The sequence below is a fragment of the Cystoisospora suis genome, assembly GCF_002600585.1.
Source record: "Cystoisospora suis strain Wien I chromosome Unknown contig_1201, whole genome shotgun sequence".
NCBI lineage: Eukaryota > Apicomplexa > Conoidasida > Eucoccidiorida > Sarcocystidae > Cystoisospora > Cystoisospora suis.
The window spans coordinates 2,532-23,073 of record NW_027154002.1 but is presented as its reverse complement, the minus strand read 5'-3'; the positions used below and the strand labels follow the sequence as shown (position 1 = coordinate 23,073).

The 20,542-nt window shown below is 55.1% G+C and overlaps 3 protein-coding genes across 3 annotated transcripts in view; 1 reads left to right on the top strand and 2 right to left on the bottom strand.

The window, feature by feature from the left end:
• The window catches only part of CSUI_002824 (uncharacterized protein), a 16,324-nt gene extending 13,915 nt beyond the window's left edge, over nucleotides 1-2,409 (bottom strand). Inside the window, exon 1 of the mRNA XM_068063023.1 lies at nucleotides 1-2,409. This exon is cut by the window's left edge and continues 7,752 nt beyond it. The gene's annotated coding sequence lies outside the window, so the exon portion shown is untranslated.
• Nucleotides 2,410-4,128: 1,719 nt separating this feature from the next.
• On the top strand, nucleotides 4,129-18,819 carry CSUI_002823 (peroxisome biogenesis factor; the record flags this gene model as incomplete). Its single annotated transcript, XM_068063022.1, has 10 exons — nucleotides 4,129-9,001; nucleotides 9,603-9,715; nucleotides 11,599-11,969; nucleotides 12,401-12,684; nucleotides 13,072-13,328; nucleotides 15,087-15,218; nucleotides 15,738-15,819; nucleotides 16,130-16,207; nucleotides 16,711-17,166; nucleotides 17,737-18,819. The coding sequence occupies 3 exons, from the start codon at nucleotides 4,129-4,131 to the stop codon at nucleotides 11,674-11,676; spliced, it is 5,064 nt and encodes a 1,687-aa protein (XP_067924989.1). The 3' UTR covers nucleotides 11,677-11,969; nucleotides 12,401-12,684; nucleotides 13,072-13,328; nucleotides 15,087-15,218; nucleotides 15,738-15,819; nucleotides 16,130-16,207; nucleotides 16,711-17,166; nucleotides 17,737-18,819.
• A 941-nt stretch (nucleotides 18,820-19,760) lies between these two features.
• CSUI_002822 (uncharacterized protein) lies at nucleotides 19,761-20,531 on the bottom strand. Its single transcript, XM_068063021.1, has one exon. The coding sequence runs from the start codon at nucleotides 20,401-20,403 to the stop codon at nucleotides 20,128-20,130; it is 276 nt and encodes a 91-aa protein (XP_067924988.1). The 5' UTR covers nucleotides 20,404-20,531; the 3' UTR covers nucleotides 19,761-20,127.
• Between the last annotated feature and the right edge of the window lie 11 nt (nucleotides 20,532-20,542).

The window sequence follows — 20,542 nt, the reverse complement described above, 5'->3', positions numbered from 1 at the left end:
ATAAAGTTATTCATGAACGCGACATGTCGGACCGGGATGAACCGCAACCGAAAGGAGCGACGCCGCTCTCGCAAATGAACAAGCAGCGGCTTTAAAAAAGCAGCTTGGAAGGAAACACACCCATACCCTTGCCCGTGTTCCCCTTGTAGGCAATACCTCTAATTTCAGGTTGGCACCGGAGCCAGTTTGAGTTTATCTACGCGAGTTGAATGTCTTCGGAAAGTTTACGCAGATGTACGCCACTTCGCGGGACGAAACCTCGAAAATAAAGTTATTCATGAACGCGACGTCGGACCGGGATGAACCGCAACCGAAAGGAGCGACGCCGCTCTCGCAAATGAACAAGCAGCGGCTTAAAAAAAGCAGCTTGGAAGGAAACACTAGAGATTCATCGCCACGGCTTTTTCTCTGAATCGGTCACCAATCACCGTGGTAACATCAATCGGAGTATTGCCCCTGATGAGCGAGTACGAACCGTTCAGAAAGTCATTCAGGGGACACACCTTGCGACCGCCGCACCAGGGCAGCGAAAGTGGTCGCATTTGCTCACCAGGGACGCCATAGAGAACACGCACGTTGTATCCGTTAGGCGGATACTCCACCTGGCCGGGGACAAGATGGTCGTCCACGTTGAACGGCGCTCCGGATGAAGCGACGTCTCTCGCCTCACCGCCAGGAACATGGGTAAGCTCCAGAACAACCCGACATGCAAACGGGAGAAGACTATCATCCCATGCTTTCAGTGTGCTTAGGGCAGAAAGAATCACGTAGTCCTGCAATGACAGCAGGTACAGTTTCGTCTTGTCCACAGCCGCCTTGAAGAGAGCATTATCGTCCAAATTCATTTCTCCGAACTCGCCAAGCACCTCCAATGTCAACCTCAAATCACGCCAGTCCTCCGGGCGTCCGAACACCTTCGCACGTGAAAGAGCATTGAACAGCATGATCACCGGCGATCCGCTAAACACCGTGAAGCCCCCTCGTGCATACTGGTTGTTGTATCCATTGCGGAAGGCATCGCGAAGACGTTGCACGAGATCTCCATACGAGATCACGGACTCTGGGTCGCAGGAGCCAGTAGTCCTACACTCCACCTTTCTCTCCTCTACCCACTGCTTTACCGCGACCATCGGCTCGGGATCGCCAGCAGCGCGTTCGGAGACTTCCATCTCCCCCGCATTCCAACCATGCTCTTTTGAACCGAAGGCCGTCTCCCCATAGATCCCAGATGCAATACGGACCGCCTCCTCGAGCTCCCCTTCTGGTTGGTAAGAGTCTCTCCCCTCCACTCGCGCGAAATGCGCATCAGCCTGCTGGTACGGAGCACCACTATGCATGGCTCCTACACAGATGCCATCCTCCCGAATGACTGGGACGTTTATGCAAGGAAGCTTGATCCCCGTGCAAACCTCCTGGTGTTTCCCGCGCAACCCATATACTGAGCTGGCCGGGCCGTCGCACACTTCACGAAGAAGGCAACGCTTGTCAGAGTTTTTCCCCGTTGGTGCGTTCAGCAGCTCCCTCATAGGCGCATTGCAGCCAAAAGGTAGTCTATAGAAGCCCTCCAAAAAGTATACCGCACTCCAACTAGTCCTCGGGATGACGTTTGCTCTCACGTGCATGGACTCTCGAGGGAACTGCTCCTGTATGGCGCTAACAAGAGCAGACCGTGTGCACTCCTTCACCACGAAGCCCATAGCTCACAGTCACGCCCGATGTCTACACCCGCCACCTCCGCGAGTGTCTCTTCCCGAGTCTGCTCTCCGCCCAAACGCGGACTGTTGCCTGTGAACGTCTGCATGTAGCGCCGCATTTCGGCTCCAGATACGTGCAACTCATACGCACCCTGAACCATTAGCTGGCTAGGTTTCGTGGACCCGTAGTACGGCGACTGAGAGTCTCTGTACTGTGAACGGCGTGTACCGTGTCTCTGGACGACCACAGAGAAGTCATACACCGCCCCGGGGACCGGAGTCTCCGGCGGAGGTCCGATCGGGTACGGCAAATTGACTTCTCGCAGTTCGGACATATCTGGACCATGGCACGTCAACCACTTCTCGTCAGAAAGCCGAGACATAGCTGGACCGTCCCCGTCTTCATAATCGGCAGACCCCGCGCCAACCCGGGGCGGGACGTGCGCCAAGCATGGCAGCAACGCCAACACAAACAACCTCGCCATCGCTAAAACTTGAAACAGACCCAGCAACGAAGTGCCCAACCCACGCAACGAAACTTCCGCGTTGGATAACACCAATACCTGTCAAGCGACAAGCTGCCCAAGCAAGGCCGCGAAGTAACACCGCTTGGCCGAAGACCGACTCTCAGCCAAAGTCGTCTGCATGAACTCGCAAAGGACCCGCAACGAACGGTTACCCACTGAGTTCAAAATAAAAAAACTGTTGTTGGGCCTGTTCCAGTTCTGTGCGTCTCCACCCCTGTCCCGCGTCGGCTGCGATGGGGAACTACAGTGTGAGAGGACGTCGCCCCGGAGACCCAGTTGCGGTTGGTGTAGTACCACCAGAGACGCCACCGCTCTCCTTGCTATGGTGTTTGTGCCCGACCGGCGTAAGCGGCACCGGGCTAGCCCGGATGTGCCCCGGTACTTAATCGTTGCTCCCGGAATGTGTCGCAGACTCCTCCCGCCCAGGCGTCATTCGCCTGCCGGACACAGTCGGTGTCCCACCGCAACACGGGCCGGTGGACTGCGGCGCCGGTGAAAAGCGCCACTGCGCTCACGGGATAGACACCCGGGCTTCCGACTACGGTACACGGACGCTGCCGGACGCCAGAACTGGAGTCACGGCTCCTCCAGATCATGACGCCTCTAGATCACGGCTCCTTTGGGTCACGACTCCTCTACACCACTGCTGCTCGCGACTCCTCCCGACACGACTCTTCTGGATCAGGAATCCTCCAGGTCACGGCTCCTCTGGATCACTGCTTTTCGAGACCACGGCTCCTCCACATCACGGCACCTCTGGATCGCGGCTAGTGCAGCACTGTAATAAAACTCAGCGCGCTCGCCAAGGGACTGAAGCGAGGGGCACTGATCTGCAGACTTGAAACCTCGGAAGTTGACCGTTTGAAGCTACACGAGTATTCATACAGCCAATCCGAACAACATGCCTCACTGTGAAAAGAGAGCCATTGCGAAGTAAGGAACACAGGGTAACGGGAAACGGATAACTGGTCAAAGCTCGCCGTTTCTCGGACCCGAACGGTCCTGAAAGGACCGCGGCAACAGAGGCCAAGGGCCGAGCACACTGCCCCTGACGCAGGTATTTCCTTAAAATGCCCGTAAGCCTGCCCACGAGCTTCGTTTAGCTGCAGAGAGAAAAAGACGAACACTTTCAACCGGGACACAAGGTACGCCAGTCCAAGTTGCTATCACTGGCCCCGCCGGGAGACGTGCTAGCGGTCGGTAGTAGATGCACTTTTTCGTTGGAATGCAACAAGTCCAGGCTTTTGTTGCAGCCAATGTCTCGGCTCTTCCGTGCTCTTTGCTGACTCGACTTTTTCATCTTCGAATTGTGATTCCATTGCATCTGCAGTCCTTCCATTCCTGCCGGTCAACTGGCTGCGGGATAGGGGCGGGTCAGGACTTTTCTGTGTTCACTGTGTGTTCTACTTCAAGGTGTTTTCTTTTTGCCCTTCAAGGAGAGCCGTAAGTCTTCGGTCTTCGCCTGAGTTGTTGCTTCTGCTCGCTGATATACTGTACGGCGTGGGCCCACAGATCGGCGCGTCCCGCGAGCGTGGGTCATACTTCAGAGCGGAATTTCGTTCAAATCGTTGCAGTTTCCGCTGTGTGCCTTTCAGAAGCTTCCATCCGGTGGCCCGCATGGAGTCTCTACAGGACTGAACGCCCATGTCGTCTACTGTCACGGGGGGGGCATTGTCAGTCCGCCACAATGGGAGCCAATCTAGACTGTCCAGTCCTAGGTGCTGCGTGGTACGCACACGGCTGCTTCGTAGTTGCCACCATGGTCTTTTTGCTTACATAATACCCTTCCCATTACTGAATGCGCGTGACGGCCGGTACAACAGTTTGCCTTCCTTTCCACGGAGACATCTGCTGTTCCAAGGCCGTGCTCTCCTTTAATATCAGCTGCAGACAAACTTCGTCCCGGCATGTCGCCACCTGGAACGTCTGAGGGCTCACTGGAGCCCGGCCTGGTTTCCCAGGCCACGCCCGTGTTCTCGCCCGGTCTCCGGACAATCTCCATTGCAACCGGCGTCCGCATAGCTCCGATCGGCATCCGATCTTGCTTCGCCAGCCCATCATCGCGGTTATCTGGGCATTTGTTTCCACTCAAGGACAGCAATCCTCACTTTTGTTGTGTGCTCCAGATAAGGAGACGAGTACAGCAGGAATGTCTGTCGGTTCATAGCGGCAGTACTGGGAACTGTAGATCCCACCAGAGTCCGGTTCAGACCGGCTGGCTGCCAACTTTGAGAGTGTTTGCAAGCCACTATCCCCACATCTCATCCGCAGAGAAGGGTAGCTCATGTCCGAGTGGAAGAAGTACCTTGTACGTTGGCTGGGTCGGCGACTTTCTCGATATCTCAGACGAGCGGACGCTGGAAGCGACCATGTCACGTGAAACTGCGGAGTTTCATGCATCTGGTGTCTTCGCGAGAGGTCCGGCAGCTTTTCCCAACTGTCGTGAGCTTCCCAGGACACCATCAGAGTCTGTGTTGTTCTTGGGGCTGTCTGCAACACTCTGCAAATGCTATGGGCTCCGCCCGTGGGAGGTTGTTGATGTTGACTTCGTCGTCCTGCGTCGCCTCGTCAACGGTTCACCAGGCTCATCGTTACAGTTGCTCTCGGATTCCCACCACCGTACTGAGTCGCCCAGACAGCAGCACACGGATTCTGGGCTTCGGATGATATCTCCGTTCGTAGAAGTCCGACCTATTACTCCAGCAGATTGGGACGTGATAGAACTCCATGCTGAGTGTATAGAAGAAGAGTTGCTGCTCCAGATAGCTGTACTTATGCCGGGGGTTCCCTTTCCTGTGTGGGTGCGCAGAGGCCAGCGACCAGCGATGCTGGTTGTAGTGACTTCGCCACCGCCGCGGGGGCCTATGCAGAGCCATGAACATGAACAGACTGAGGACGGGAAAGGGATCGATCTCGCGTGCTCTGCTGCTTCCTTGTCTCCTGCCTCGCCGCCAGTCTGTGGCAAGGGCCATGTTCGCGTGACAGGCGAGCAGAGAAGTTTTGAGAGAGCAGAACGGAAAGCCTTCTCTTCTTGCAGAGAAGACGGGCGGATACGTAAGCGTACCTCGAAAAGCGCTTGCCTTTGCCCCGCCGAAGTTGCACCCTTTATACTTCTTGGACGAAAAACAGAGCTACACGTCCGGCCTTTTCCGAACTCGCTGGCCCCTCTACAGCAGCCAAGACACTCAAGCATCACAAGTACCGCCCATGAGAGCTCGGACTATCGTCCGCTCCGAGAACCGGATGTTAGAGAAGTTGACGGTGACGACGCACAGCACAGACTGCGCTCATCGGCACACTCCGACACGAAAGGCAAAGGGGAGTTACAGCACGCGCAGCAGCGTAGAGCTGTACATTTCTACATGAGAGTCGTGCCTTTTCCTGACGCTTTCAGCAAGTCGGTGGCTATGTCTTATCCGCGGCCAGAGGGCGGTACGCCGGCCGAACCAGCAACGGCAGACACAGCAGACAAGAAACCTGATTTGGAGCTGGAGACACTTACAAAGGGGCAGCGGGCTGTGATGGGTCCTGCGTTTCCATGCCTCAACAGGGACTCAGATGCACCAGGCGAGAGCTTCTACTGCCTGGTACACTACTGCCATATTCGGTCCTTCGTTCACCAGCAGCGTTGGCTGTGTCAGGCGCCAGTAGCAGACCTTCTGTGTGAATTCCAGCATCCCTGTGCACTACACAGGCCGGAAAAATCACCCGCAGGGCAAAATGAGCACTTTGCAACAGCTTTTGTGTGGATCTCTGCCCAGCCGGTTGGTAGGGCCAAGCGATCCGAACAGGCAAGTGGTCTCGCTCTGCTTCGAGCCTTCGGGCATCCAGATGTCCCTCCCGGAACAATTGCACTATCTCGGTACTTCCGCCAAATCTACCGCTTCCCTCTTTGCAGTCGAGTGTGTGTGACGGTATGCACATCTTTGCCCACACTCCCTCGGTCTCTTTGCCTGACTCCTTTGTGCCCACCCGGTGGACTGGTCCGCATCAGCGGCCGGGGACAGGCGTCGTTCCGGTCTCATAATGATGACTTTCCCTGCTCCAGCCAGTCCCACGACTCCCCGGCAGATGAAGATAATCAGATCAACCCTTCATTATGCATCGGGAAACAAGGGTACGGGGAGATATCAATAGAAGCACGAGATATAGGACTGTCTCAATTCTTACGGACCAGACAGGGCAGTAAGCTTCTCCGTCACGCTTTCCTCGACCGGTTGAACCATGTTGCATCATCTACCCGCCGGGCAATCGGGCTTTCTTTCTTTTGTAGCAGTGCGGACAGAGCAGCACACGAGGCCTTGAGCGAATGTGAGGTCCCTCCGTTTGGACTCTGGGACGGTATGCTAGTCTCTGTCAAGCTTCCTGCGGTGGTCGAGCACAGTAGCCTCGTTGACGGTGCTTTTGATCAGTACGAGAACGCGGCAGGACGCGGAACCACCGGTCGAAGTGCATCTACGTCCTCAGGCAGCTTCAGTGACCAGCCGCCAGTGCCACAAGCAACCGCCGCCGCAACCAAGTCACACCATTCGTCAGCACGCGGAAAGCAGGACCCGGCGCTTTCGCAGTGCCGTACAGAAAGCAAACAGCTCACGTCTACTGTCGAAAACGAAAGGACGAACAGGCTCCCTCCCCGCGGCTCCGGAGGCGCGAGCGAGACCAATCAGCGTTTTGACCGTGGAGGATCTAGGGAGCATTTACCAAGCACGAGCGGGAGCGCCAGACCACTTGCCTGTGAATCAAGTAGGCATGACGCACAGTCACACGACTGCAGTGTAAGACCTATCCTGGACACGGAGTTGGCTGCGCTGCTCGATAACGGTCTCGAAGATCTCTACGCTTCAACCGATTCAGAAGGCGGAGGCGATCACTCCGTTGCCCATGTGCACAGTTTGGGTACCTCCCGCGCAATTACCCAGACGGCCTCACCTATCAAGGAGTCAGGCAACGGGGCACCAGACCCTGCGACCGCTCAAGAAGAGGAAGGACCGAACAGCTGTCCGGGTTTGAATTGCGCCGCGGAGAACGGGTCCCTCTTCACGTGGGAAGCAAACGTTTTTAACCATGTCGACGATGTTAGTTTGTACTCGGAGGAAAGCGACTTCGAAAGTGATCTGCTGCTTCAGGCTCCTTCCTGTGAGATCCAAGCTGGCGCCGCCGTCGGTGGAAATAGGAAAACTGGTGGCTCGGAGCTGACGCTGACTGGTCCACTTTATAGAAGAGAGGAAGGAAACGGCTGTCTCAGTTCACGCGCTGCGAGGTGTGGATGCAGCGGGGCAGAGACGCAGACCCTCGCCCCCTCGTGGATTGTGCTTGATGTCATCATATCCTTCAGATCCCGGGTGATCTGCCGGGTCGACGAGAGCGACTGTGTTTCCCTCCCGGGTCAACCTCAGATTGAGAAGCAACCGATGCTCCGTCATGATACTGCCCTGGCCTGTCTTTCGGAATTGCGAACGGCAATTATTCGACCGGCTACGCTACCCCCCTCGCTCGCTGAAGCATGGACAGCAGCATCGTCTAGCACCGACTCAGTTGCTGCTCTTGTCAAGGACAGCAAAGCCCACCGGGAGCTGAAGCATATGTCACATGAACAAGAAGGCCACAGTGCCGATGGAAAGATGGCGAGAAGTGTGCAGACGGGCACTCCACTTGTATCAGCTGTTGAATCCCTGCTGCCAGACATTTCCGGAGAGGACGACTTCGAGGCGCCCTACATTCTTTACAAAGACAGTTTTGCAAGGCAACTGCAGAAGGGTGAAATCGTCTGCCACGTTGCTGATCCGATTGAGGTTTCGGTGGTGTTCTCAGCAGCTGAAGCTGCTACCACACTTACTGCCGTTGGACGGCTGACCCGGGAAGAGGATTTCCCCCGGATGGAGCGATCTGCAGCATTCACTCCCTCGACATCTTGCCGACTAACTTTTTCCAACGCTCGGGGTGAAGGTTGTTGTGACACGGGCAGCAGTCTGGAGTGCTCTGTCAAAAGTCTAAAGGAGGAGCACATCTCGAACCTTAGCACGCCACGCTGGCTCGTGATTAATGCGGGCGACCACGGCACTGCGCTGGCACAGTGGTGGCTTTACGGGACGCAGCAGCCGGACTGGGAACTTCCGTATGTGTCTGCATCTGAGTCAGTGGGCAAGGGAAGCTTGGGATTCATTGAGGTAGACCATGAGATCTCGGCGAAGCCGCACAGACGTCAGCCGATTGCAACTATGGCTCCCGAGATGGCCAAGCTCATGGAACTCCAGTGTGTGCAGCATTTGGCACCCGACGCTATCCCTTGGAGAGACACGATCCGCTTTGACAGAAAGTGTGGCACCCTGGTCTTACAAAAGGGTTCCTCGTGCTGGACTACACGTCCCGAACTCGTTAGTTTCGCGGGTGCTGCACGAGCTCCTCAAGACAATGTACGATGGTCCGCTACAGATGGGGCCGAAGGAGCCGAGCCGCTCTACGCTGTCCCTACATGTGAAAAGCCGCTGCGTCATGGAGAAAGGATGCTGAGTACTCAACAGTCAGGATCACTTGGGAGAGAAAGTTCATCATTGCAGGAACCTCAGTTCGCCACAGTCTCTCTCCCTAAACTCGATGAGGAGGCGGTTGCACATACGGTGCAAGGGGCGCCTTTGGCAACGGTGGAGGGAGACAGTATCAGCTTGCTGGAGGCCTTACCTCTTTTATTACATAGTCGAGGAGCCTGCCCGCGCCCTCTCTCGCCGCGGGACTTCTGCCTGAGCGTGTTCGGAGACACTCCAGGTTTACTTCTGAAGAAGAGTAAGGTTGTCCGCTTCCTGTTGCTGATGTGTTGACACGCAGTACGGTTTTCCCTGCCACCACAGAGAAACCACATTTCGGCTGTACACTCTTCGTGCGTCGGGGCGTGCCCACTGGCAAACGTTTCTGGTTTTTCTCAGCATTTAGACCGGTTGCAAGAGCTCTCCGTTTGAAAGCAATGGATCCTGTAAATGTTCTTCTCTTCAGTCACTCGGAAAGACCCATGATGGACGGCACTCCTTGGTAGCTGTACATAGTCTGGAGCTCTGCCGGTGCAGGTCTCGGGGTGTTCTCGTGTAGGCACCGACAAAGGAGTGTCGAAGCCCTCATTTCTTTCTTGGCGTATGGCTGTGCTCGGCTTCTTTCTAGAGGGGACGACGCTGCTCATCTGGTCTCGAGCATTGTCCCTTTGCTGTGCCCGTCTCGCGGCACTGCCCCCGTTTCTGTATGACGGATCATCATCTTTGAATTTCGACGTCCTCAGACCATAACCAGATAACACAATCACTGCAGTCGTCTGTGGACCTGTCACTAGAGGCCCCTCAGTTTTGATCCCCCTGCTGTCTTGTTTTGTGGAGTTTTGTTGTGCTATTTTGTACAGTTCTGCGAAGACTGGGGGTCCCGATAGCATCTTCGGAAGACTGCAGTAAACTAGGATGCATTGAAGCGGTGCTCCGAAGGGCCTGCCCTGTCGCTCCTCTCCTGCCTATCCTAGTAAGACTTGTAGCTCGCTCTGGGAGCATTGGTAGTGTGTAGCCAGTTACTCCCTAAAAGAAAGAACCTGTTTATCCAACTTTCAAGCGCGCTGTCGTTCTCGGTGGTGCCCAAGCTATTTGTGGTCACAGACAAAGTATAGCCGTTGCAAATAGCTCACCACTCTCAACACCGGTTTCTCTTCCACGGCGCCACGCTGAAAGGGGCGGCGATGCCAAGAGAGGAACAACAACAGGGCGTAGGCATCGGACAGGGGGTTCCGATCAAGATGCGACGTGTCTGAATGCCTTCCCTGTCGTCGCCCTCTTTCGTGGTGCGGCGGACTCAGAAGTGGAGATACAAGCAGGCGACAACCTCTGAAATGCAGGGGCTGGATCTGGCAGGGGGAACACCCGCTTGCTCAATACGCCTGGCAGTCTGGCTCAACCGTCTTCAGGTTGTGTGTAGACCGGCTGGTATGTTTTAGTTGCCCGCGCAGCGGAGAAGCTCATCTCTCTGATTGGCAAGTGGGAGCGGAAAAGTAGACCGCATTGACATACTTTAATCTCTTTCTCCCCTTCTTTCTATTTGTTTCTCATGCCCGCCCGTGCCTCGTGACTTCCCAGGAGTCCAGCGTGTCGCATGTCTTTCCGTACAGGTATCTGGCCAGAGTGGATCGGGACGGACGGAACTCTGCCGGACAACGGGATATTTCCTTGCCGAGTCTCTCGGAGTATTCGGTGCGTTGTCTCGGTGTGGGCTAGTGCAGAAAGCGCGTTCTATTCTCATTGAGGCACACCTGCTGAAGTCACGACTGAGTCATGGCCAGTTACCACGAAAGAAAACGGAGGAGTTGCCGCTTCTGTAAGAGCTAACGGCACCGCGATGTAACATGTTGGGGTCCATTCCTCCCTAGGAGTCGTGACCGGTGGATAGAGCCCTGAGATTTCTTCTCGCGGGCGGAAAGACCTTGCGAATGGATGAGAGCTGTCTTGGCAGCTCTGATCGTTCATGCGTAGCCCGGGTGCCCGGCTGTAACCTCTTTCGGCTGTATTGTCGATCTCCCTGTTGTCGAGAGTCGTCTCGCAGTCTTGCAATGTTGGTTTCCGTGAAAATTTGTGTGCTTGGTCTTCAAGTCGTGAAGGATCTGGGCCGCCTGCTGCTCCGGTCATCGTCTACGGGGTTTTGTGTGTTGGTGTTTGTCAGTTCTTATGGTGCACTGCAAGGTCTTGGCCACTGAGACGATCAAATATCAGGTCATCGAGAGCTTGATGGGAGCGGTCGCAGAGATTGCTGCCGCTCACTCGCCCGCAGTCCTTATTTTTGACGACTTGGTGGGTCGGTGAAGAGCCAAGGGCTAAGAAACCATTCTTTTCTTTTTCTAGCCTTGGGCGTCGTTAGATGGGAGGACACAGATCGATCAAGCTAATGGGGTGCGGGAAATAAGCGGTAGGCCGGTTCTGTCCGCTAGTGCTTTCACGGCGGATCAGAACGCTGCCCAGGGGAGCTGTCTCGCGCGGTTGCTTTTCAGGGCTTTGTAGGTGGCACCCAGGTCCCTGTTTCGGTGCTCCTTCGAATGCACGCACACGCGGTTGGAAGGCAGAGCGAGTCAAGAGTATTGCACAGTCTCAGTAGGTCGGGATTGCTCTCCTGCGGACAGATGTTCGCTGGCACTCTTAGAGGGGCCCGGCGGGGATGAAGGACGTCTATGACACGCAAGGATTCCCCTCCCGTCGGCGACTTGCCAGGAGTTTAGTCTACGCGGGTGTCACTTCTTTCAAAACTGCGTGGGTGCAGTGTCTTCTTGTGTTTCGATACTTTGAACCCTTATGCGGACGCGCTGGCGTCTGATGGTCCTGCTGGTGGAAGCTTGTTGTTTCCGCATGATTTTTGTGTGCTCAGGATGCGATTTGTGGAAATGTCGATTCGGACGCCCCTGGCGGTCCGACTGTAATGGATGCCCGGAGCTTCCAACTCTCTGAATTTCTCGCCGATTTCCTTCCCTCAGTCTCGGATGACGCACTCCTGATGGGGCAGCTTGACTTCTGCGCCAGCTGCCGTTTTCCACAGCCCCCGACTCTTACCGTGACACCGGCTGTGTTCAGTGCTTGGGATGGACGGACAAATGCTTCGGCAGTGCATCAACAAAGGACGGCATGCCCTGTTCCAAAGTTAGTCGTTGTAGCCACCGCTGTGGGCAAGGACCACCTGCACGAAAGCCTTCGGACGCCGGCTTTATTTGGTGGTGACGCAGTACATTTGAAGTCCGCAGGAGGTGAGTGGACATTGCCGTCCACAGAGGCTCTTCGGAACACGACGTCGCTCGAAGTGCCAAACTCAGCGAATAAATGCCTCTCAGTACAGAGTCACCATCTCTCAGCAAGGTGGCCAGCGTGGCACTTTCCCCGGAGGCGACGACGTGAACCTCTATACAGCTTACTAGCCACGTGCTTACACGCAGTATTTAAAGGGATAGTCTGACAGTACCTCCCGTGGCAATAACCTAACCGTGTCAGTCGAATTTTTGTTTTTCAACAACTGCTAATTCACGCCCTCAGGAAGTGTGTGCCACACAAAAGGCTACGCCGCGGTTACCCGAAGTTGCGTTGGGTCCCCGCGTCTTCTTTCTGTTGTCGGTTGGTATGAGAGTGTTGCATCTTCGACAACTGTGGCTGTCTGAAACAGTCTTCTGCTTAATGTACTCAGCCACTCTCGCCCGCGTCGAACTTTTTCAACACTTGCTGCAGTCGCGAGTACGGGAAGATCAAAGCCTTCATGCCAAACTTCTAGTCCACGGACAGTTACGGGGGGCAACAAGACGTGCCATTCTGACCAAGTTACTGCGTCAGCGAGGCGACTCAAGGGACATTTTGGAAGATGTACAGAAACAACCGGAGACAGGCACAGTATTGAGAGTACATCGAGACGTCTGGGATGGTTTGGACTTTCTCAGCCAACGAATGGAGGGCTTCTGCCTTGCCGACTTCAAGGTACACTCAACCACCGGCGGTCGGATGCTTTTGCCGAGGCTGAACTTCTCTCCTCAGCGATGTAATGCATTGGTATCCTTCGTTTATCCAGTGCATAGTCGAAATGTAAATCTTTTTCTCGCTTGCTGGAGAGAAACGATGATCGTTTGCCAAGCAAGACCTAGCGAACGCTGAACGGCGGTAGAGTCACAGTGCTGCACACCGGATACTGAGACTCTTGAAAGACAGAAAGGCTCTTCCCTGTAGCCCTTGCGCCGGCCTGGGTGTCGCAAACTCTTAAGTCTGAGCTTGTTGCCCTGCGGCCATACCGTAGGAGGAAACACGCAGGCTTACTGAAGGATTGCGCCAAACGCCAACCGCACCTTGTTTTGCCCTGCTGTTTGTCAGAGTGTGATTGAAAGGGCTGCAATTGAGGCCGGCTCTGGCCTCTGCCCAAGGAGTGACGAGAAGCCGAGTGCGTCTTCGAACTCCAGGGGCTGTTCTGAGACGAGGCGAGGGCCGGAAAGCCTGCAGGGCGACAGCCACTCAGCGTCAAACGACGGTGTTTTTGCTTCTCAGACAGCTGCGGAACTCCGCCGTGTCCACCTGGAAAAGGCACTGCGCGAGTTTGTGCCACGTGCGCTGCAACAGCATGAATTCCTCAAGTGCGTCTGGGGTTGACCGGTCACGTGCCAAACTGTCGACTACTAAATTGCGTGCTGCTGGCTTGGCAAAGGAGCTGTCACCTGAGGTTTAAGTATCTGTTCGCTAATCGTCCGCGTCCGTATTCTTAAACAATCGGCACTTAGGCGAGGCTATCTCTCTATGTGAAGCCGTATTACAGGCAGCTTCGTATGTTTGCAAGGTGGACAGTACGGTGATCAGCCGCAAAGTGTCTTTTCGAACTGTCTGCTGGCGTAGAAAGTCTATCGGTAACGAGTCGGCTGCCTCCTGGTGTTTTCGGAGCAACAAATGTGAAATGTAATCTACAGCCTGCGTGCTACGCGACCGCGAAGGTTGCGCTACGTGAGCAGCTATTGTCGAAGCTATGAGGTCTACTGCACTTGGCCAGTCCTCCAAAAGCTGGCGCCGCGCTCGTGTTGCTCCTGCGGATGGTCTCATAGGAAAGCACTGTCCTTTAGCAAAGGACAAACTATGGAAAGGAACTCTTGTTGTTGCCGCCGGTGTTCCGCAGGACAGATCTCAGGCTAAGCGACGTCGGAGGGCTCGAGAAGGTAGGCTTGGGCTGGCTGGCCAGCATGCGCGGGAGCAAACATGCAGCTGCAGCCGCGTATCCAAATACTACTGATGATGCTTTTATCTTGTATCCTCCTGGGCTGGTGGTCATCTCACTTTACTTCTGCATAACCCGGGTGTAGCTGTGGCCGTCAGTTGGTTCCGCAGTTGAATGGCAACAGCGGTGAGTCTCTCCTTTCAATTAAAAAGTTGTTTTCCTCCTCGACGGCAGCCTAGGCGAATGAGTTTCTCCTCTCCGTGATCTCCGTGAGTCGCTTTCGTACAGTTGGAGACGTGGTAACTCACGTCATGGAGTGAACTCGCTGCATCTCTGCGTACATGGCAATCGGCTAAGGTCGCTGCCTATCAAGTAGCTGTAGCGACAAGTTCTGTGGAACCCAGACGCAGAGGCGCTCCCAGCCTACTGTGCGAGAGCTGCTTAGGGTGGCCGAGAGGATGCTCCAGGAACACTTAACACTCACTACACGGAAACTGGAGATCGGCGGTATATGTCCGAAAGCATACAGTGTCAGCATTATGGAGATTTAGACTCGGTGCGGGCACGTGGCTCCTGCCTTCGGCGTCGCGGGGTTTCGCTTCAGGCGAAGACTGAACTGCTCGACATGCTCACTCTTGAGCGGCTCTACGGATTGCTGTTAAGGCGGGCGGGTATTTCGGTCCACAAGGGTGTTCTGCTAGTAGGCCCTCCGGGATGCGGAAAAACGCTTTTGGCAACAGCGGTCGTGGGCGACCAAGGAATGCGTTGTCTGGGGTAAGAATCCGAGTAGTTGGTTAGTTCGTTGACAGAGAATCTCATAGGAGGTAGCACTATATTCGGTAGCGTGCTGCGAGCACTCAGCCGTACTGCAGTTCTCTGTCCTTGGAGAAACAAGTGGAAGCGCGTCGCGTCTGCAGCAGTGCTCCGGTGTTTACATTCGAGTTGCTTCGGCAAGCTACGTAGCAAAAATGTGCAGGCTGGCATTGACGGCCCTTGCACCCAGCTGGTTGTCGGGTAGTCGCGTGCAGCCCGAGACTGCGCCAGAATCTGAACTGAGTTCTACTTAGAGGCCAGTGATTGTCGTGCATGTAGCTCTTCGGGTTGCGTGGCAGCGGAGTGCATTCATTTGACAGCAGCGCGAGCTCACTTAGTCAGGTGTTACGTGACGAGGCTTGAAATGTCGTTGCAGCATCAAAGGCCCCGAGCTGTTAAACAAATATATAGGTTCAAGCGAGGCCGCTGTTCGCGAGGTATTCCATAAAGCACAGCAGGCGCAGCCGTGCGTCATCTTCTTCGATGAAATCGACGCTATTGCCACCAAGTAAGGGAAGACTCGAATTTGCTGGACTTCACATTTTCGTGCACTCCGGGTACCGAGTCGAGCGTCGACTCTCATACAGTCACTTCCCCGTTTCCCCATTTTTTGTCATCCGTAGAAGAGAAAATCCGTAGATACCCGATTTCTGTGGTTCACGCTGACTGACAGAGGATGAAGATAACTTTCACAGAGGCGGTTTCTTGCAAGTGGCGCCTTTCGTATTTAAGCGACCTTGGAAGATAGCAGCTTCAGGTGACATGACCGTTCTGTACCGGTGTGCAGTAGGCGACAGGCCGAGGGACCTTTTCAACGGTACTGGCCCTTCGCCCGGGTCTTGGTCGCATTTTCTCTTTGTCTGCGGGGAAGCACCGGCGCCATGTCGGGAGGCCTTCGTTCTTATTAGGAGCCCGCTAGCGGAGTCCACGACTGCAGGCAAACCCGTACTAACAGAGTCGCTTCCCCCCCCCCCTGGGAAGAATACTCCTTGGTTCCACTCTTTCCTGTCTGCGCGCGGCTGAGCAGAAGAGGAGGTGACAGTACTGGGGTCACAGATCGGGTCGTCAATCAGCTACTCTGCTACCTTGACGGAGTGGAAGAGAGACAGGTGAGGAATTTCAGAAGAGGAAAGTTGGCGTGATAGCCCATGCCTTCCCGTCTTCGAATATTGCTGGTGCATCGTATTCACCTGTGACGCACAATCCGGCTGACTAGTTGAACTTGTCCGAACTGATCTTCGATTCGGATCCAGGACCTAAAGGGAAGTGGGTGAGAACCCGTCCTACGGTTTCCTGTGAAGTAAGGCTCAACATCCCAGGAACTCGATCTGCGTGGGAGGGCATAGCTTCAGTCTACCAGATCCTTCCGTCTTCGAAGAAAGGCAGGAGTTACCTGGGCCGTTGTGCCATGTCATGCAGGAGGTCTATGTCATTGCGGCCACGTCACGCCCAGAGCTCTTAGACCCAGCTCTTCTGAGGCCTGGTCGGCTGGAAAAGGTAATGCCTCGTTTTCACTCGGAGACTCGTAGAGCACCGTCACCAGAGAGGATCCATACTGCGAAGGCGTGTCAGGTGATGGAACCTGCTCGAAGCCAACACGCATAGCGCAAACCTAGAGATGCCGAGTGACCGTGCTGCAGTGACACGTGAAGCTGATCTCCGCCGTCGGCCGGCGTATGGAAAGAAATTGCTCATTTCCCGTTTTTTACCTTGAGAGGTAGCATACTTAGGCTGTAGGGGCGTGTAGTCTGAAGCCCAGCTTCATGCAGACCTCGCCCGACTCGAACTCCAAAACTGGCTTGGTGCACCACTAGCCCCCCGCTGCGGTTCTCATGGTAGAAGGGCTTGTAGCGTTGCTGTGGCTAGCCTTGTTATTGCTGAATGGTGTCCAGAATGTCTTTGCTGCGACGCGGATGAGCTGCGAGGCCCCGCTGCGCCCTGTGCAAGGACGTAACATCTGTTTCGGGGCTGGCGTTTTGTGTCACGCAAATCGGTTTCAGGTTTGTTTCTGTGGGCTTCCAACTACCTCGTCAGAGCGTGTACACATTCTTGAAGCTGCCACCAGGAGTATACACCTAGGCCCTGATGTTTCCATCGCTGAGATTGAGAAGGCGATACCCTGGATTTTTACTCCTGCGGACATAAGTGCTGTGGTCAAGTCAGCGCAGCTGGACGCGGTTCACCAGCTGTTCGAAAAAGGGGCTGCTGGTCTTTCTGTCCACACAGACGTCCCGCTGCCTTGTCAGCAAGGAGCTAAACCAATAGAGCACAAGATCCAAGCCAGCGGCACCGCTGGCGACAGTGAATCAGTCAAGAGTGGCGGCGGCGGCGGTGTGCGGGACAAGTTGTCAGCCGGCCCCAGCTCAGACAACGCTTGCCACCCGAAGAAGGTACTCGTCAACCGACTGAACTTGCTAAATGCCATAGCGACGGCCAAGCCATCAATGACCCTGGAAGTGAGTCTGAATGTTCAGTAATTAGACAGAATGCTGCTGACTTCAACAAATGGAGATTGTTTAACAATTGGCTCTCGCCAATCACACTGCCGCCTTGATGCTAGCAACTACAGCAGAGCTTCAGCCTTTTTTGGATCTGAGAAGCACAGTGCGGCCCGCGAGTGGCTTTATCATGAGAATGCATCGTACGAGCAGTTGCGTCAGCAGGCGTGCATCCCACAGGACCTGGGCAGCATAATACAGGCGCCCGTTGTATCGCGGGCGGTCGTGCCTGCAAACACTAGAGAAAAGTGTCTCTCATGGTGTCCGGAATGGACGCTTTTCCCCATAGAGGGTTCGAGGGGCACTACGAGTTGGAGCAAAGCGAGGCTGCGTAGCCGTAGTGCGACTGTAGAGAAGCAAGAAGCCAGCCTGTGGTGTTCTCGTGTACTCTCATTGGAACATAGCATACACTCTCATCTGCTTCGGCATCGAGGCTTGAAAACTACATCTGCGCGTCCTCTTTTTCCGGGGTAGGAGCGCATGTACTCATTTGCTTCACGTGAACACTTTTCTGTGTGCACTGCTTAGGAGCTTCACCGCTATCACCGCTTGTGCTCACCGCTCTTGTCTCCTGCGGATGTCGAAGACATCCAGGCTGTGGAAAAGCTTTTAACAGCTGACAACAGCCGAGTAAGTGCCCCGGGTGCACACACCACATCAGCAGCAGGGCTGAAGAACGCAGGAATCCAATCAAGTCTCTCCGGGGCGGAACTCCCTACTGAAGCCAGTGGCCCGGGGTCGCCCTCGGCTCCTGGACAGACTGACAAGGAGACAAGAGGTCGACCTGACACAATTGTACGCCATGTAGAGCTCCTGGGACACAAGGATGCCTTGTCTAGTTCAAAACATAAGGTATCCGAGGCTTCAGTACCACGCGTTGAAGCTGCCACACCCGAGGCCATACATATCAATCCAAATGTTGCGCCTCCACGGCCTCGGACAACAACACGCGATGGACTCGGTGTGTCTGGTGAATTGAGAGAAGGCGCGCCTGAGGTAGGCTTCTCCATCTCCGCTGACTGGGAGGGCACGACTGCAGACACGGTGGGAACCCGGGAATTGAGAACGGAGAAGAAGCTGCCAGTAGAGCCGACTGGAAGAGACGAGTCTCACAAGGCCTCGTCGGAGGTGCTGAGGAACGAAGATCGCGACTTCGAGGGGACAAGACATTGGGCAGGGATCGTAGGAGACGGCGCCTTTGCAGTCGAGCCTTTTAGTTCGGGCTCCCGGGAGGACAGCGTCGCGTGTAGCGAAAGCAGCCACACTGACAGCAGTTCGGACTGGGGGAGCCACAGGGACAGTGATGATCCCAGCCTTGCGAATTCGCCTCAGGAAACCCTGACCAGCCCCAATACCTTCTCGGCGCAATCAAGCACTAGGGCGTCGGAAGGCCCCCTTGCAGCCTCGTTGCCGGGTCACCAAGCGACACACCGACACTGCGTGGAGAATGCCGTGGCTGACCCGCTCAATAGCGCAGTCTCAGGAGAAGAGAGGGGGACTGGCGAAAGGACACCAGCTGATTGGAGGAAGCTTGGGCTGGATAGAAAGAAAAAACAGAAGGGGCGAGGCCGCCGCCGGTCGAGGAGGTTAATGTCACAGGTAGCTTTGGCGTAGTGGCGAGCTGGCCTGGATGTCCGCGCTCCGGGGCACGAGGGAGCTTGCGCTTGGGGGTGTTCCTCTATCAAAGCGGTCCAGCCAGGGAACCTCATGATAACAACCATTCCCTCTGACCGTACCGAGACGGAAGTACGTGTCACTTCTGCTTCAGCCTTCCGGGCAGGAAATATATGACAGCACTACCGTGAGCCTGTTCCCAGAAGCCACCTACAACTACTTCGTTAGGTTCTCGTTTTGGCTCTTCCACAGAATTTTTCTGCTTGTATTGTGTGACGCAATCGGTTTTGGTTGAGGTCGCCGAACACAATGTGTTTAGTTCTGCTGTTTTGTTCTCAACGAGCAATTTGAATGCAGACAGAAGGGCATATTATGAGCCCGATGGGCAATATCCGCTGAATATTTTCGATATCCAGCTTGTGTCTACGTGCCCTCCTGCGGACAGCTACAGGCTCAACATCCTCGAGTGTTGAGCTGCCGTCTAAAGTGTGACACGGCAGGACTTGTCACCGAGAGCTGCACGAGGTTATTCGCGTAATGGGGCGAGGGATGGGGGAAGCACTACTCTGTATCATCGGCATTTAGTCTTACTTTTCAACTCGCTCCTGAGTGGGAAGTTCTGCAGATACGCTCCGGGTGCAGGCATGCATCCAGGATCCCAATTGCTGCTAGCCGTGGCGCTACAGTCTTGCGCCCAGAGGCGCAACCGGCGTAGTGTTGAGTTCATGTTAACATACGTATTGTACTTTGCTTCGTCTCCAAGGAAACGGACTCAGGAGGAATGGAGCATTTAGGTTTTGTGCACGTTTCGGTCTTCTGACCACAGCAAAATCAATAATCGAGCTTCGGGGCGTCCAGCTGCCTGCACGACAGCGGGGTCAGTCGCAGTTTCATTGTCGTACTTTCTGTAAACCGGCACTTCGTCAAGGGAAGCTTTCGGACGTCCAGTTTGCGGGGATACGGATACGTGTGTTCCGCTTCTGCACGAGGTCGCTCGAGAGGTTCGTGTTGGACAGCGCTCCCGTTCCGTGTCTGATAGGGTGTCGTCGCTGTGTTGCGAGGTCTGCAGCGGCACTTCTGCTTGCGTGGGCGCACACCACTCCTGGTTAAAGAAAGCGGATTGAGATTTCTTGGACAAGCTTTTAGTACCGGTATTTTCGCTTTCTCGCGCCCACCGCATGCCCGAGGAGAGGTGCCTTCCAAAGCGGCTGAAGATTAGTGAGACCTTGAAACCAGCTCGTTACCCCACTGGGCCGGTCTGACGCGAGGACAGCCAGTGTGTGCTCTTCTCAGCAGAGTGCTGTTTCAAGCATTTCCGCCTTTCAGACAGCGGAAGTGAAGGTTTATATTACAGATCTTGTGTCTTTCGCCAAAGGGAAAGATCCGACTCCGGCCTACATTCGCACAAAACTGCAGTGGTCTCTCTCGGCGGCTCCAACAGGAAAGAGGCCACCTTTGGCGACACCCCGGTGGACGGAAATCTGGAGCCACCGGCGGCTTGAACACTTCAGTACTGTAAGGGGACACTCGATAATGCCCGTTGTACGAGGCCAGTGTCAGTGCTGTAACTTTGCAGTTCATTCGGTAAAATGAGAAAGCTTGTCCCGGTGACTACGCATATCAGCGACAACCGCGTCAACCAACAATGCGCGACCGACCGTGAGTGCGCGCAGTCGCAGATCGACGGCTCCGAGTCGAAGGTCTCTCACAGGTGTTTGCG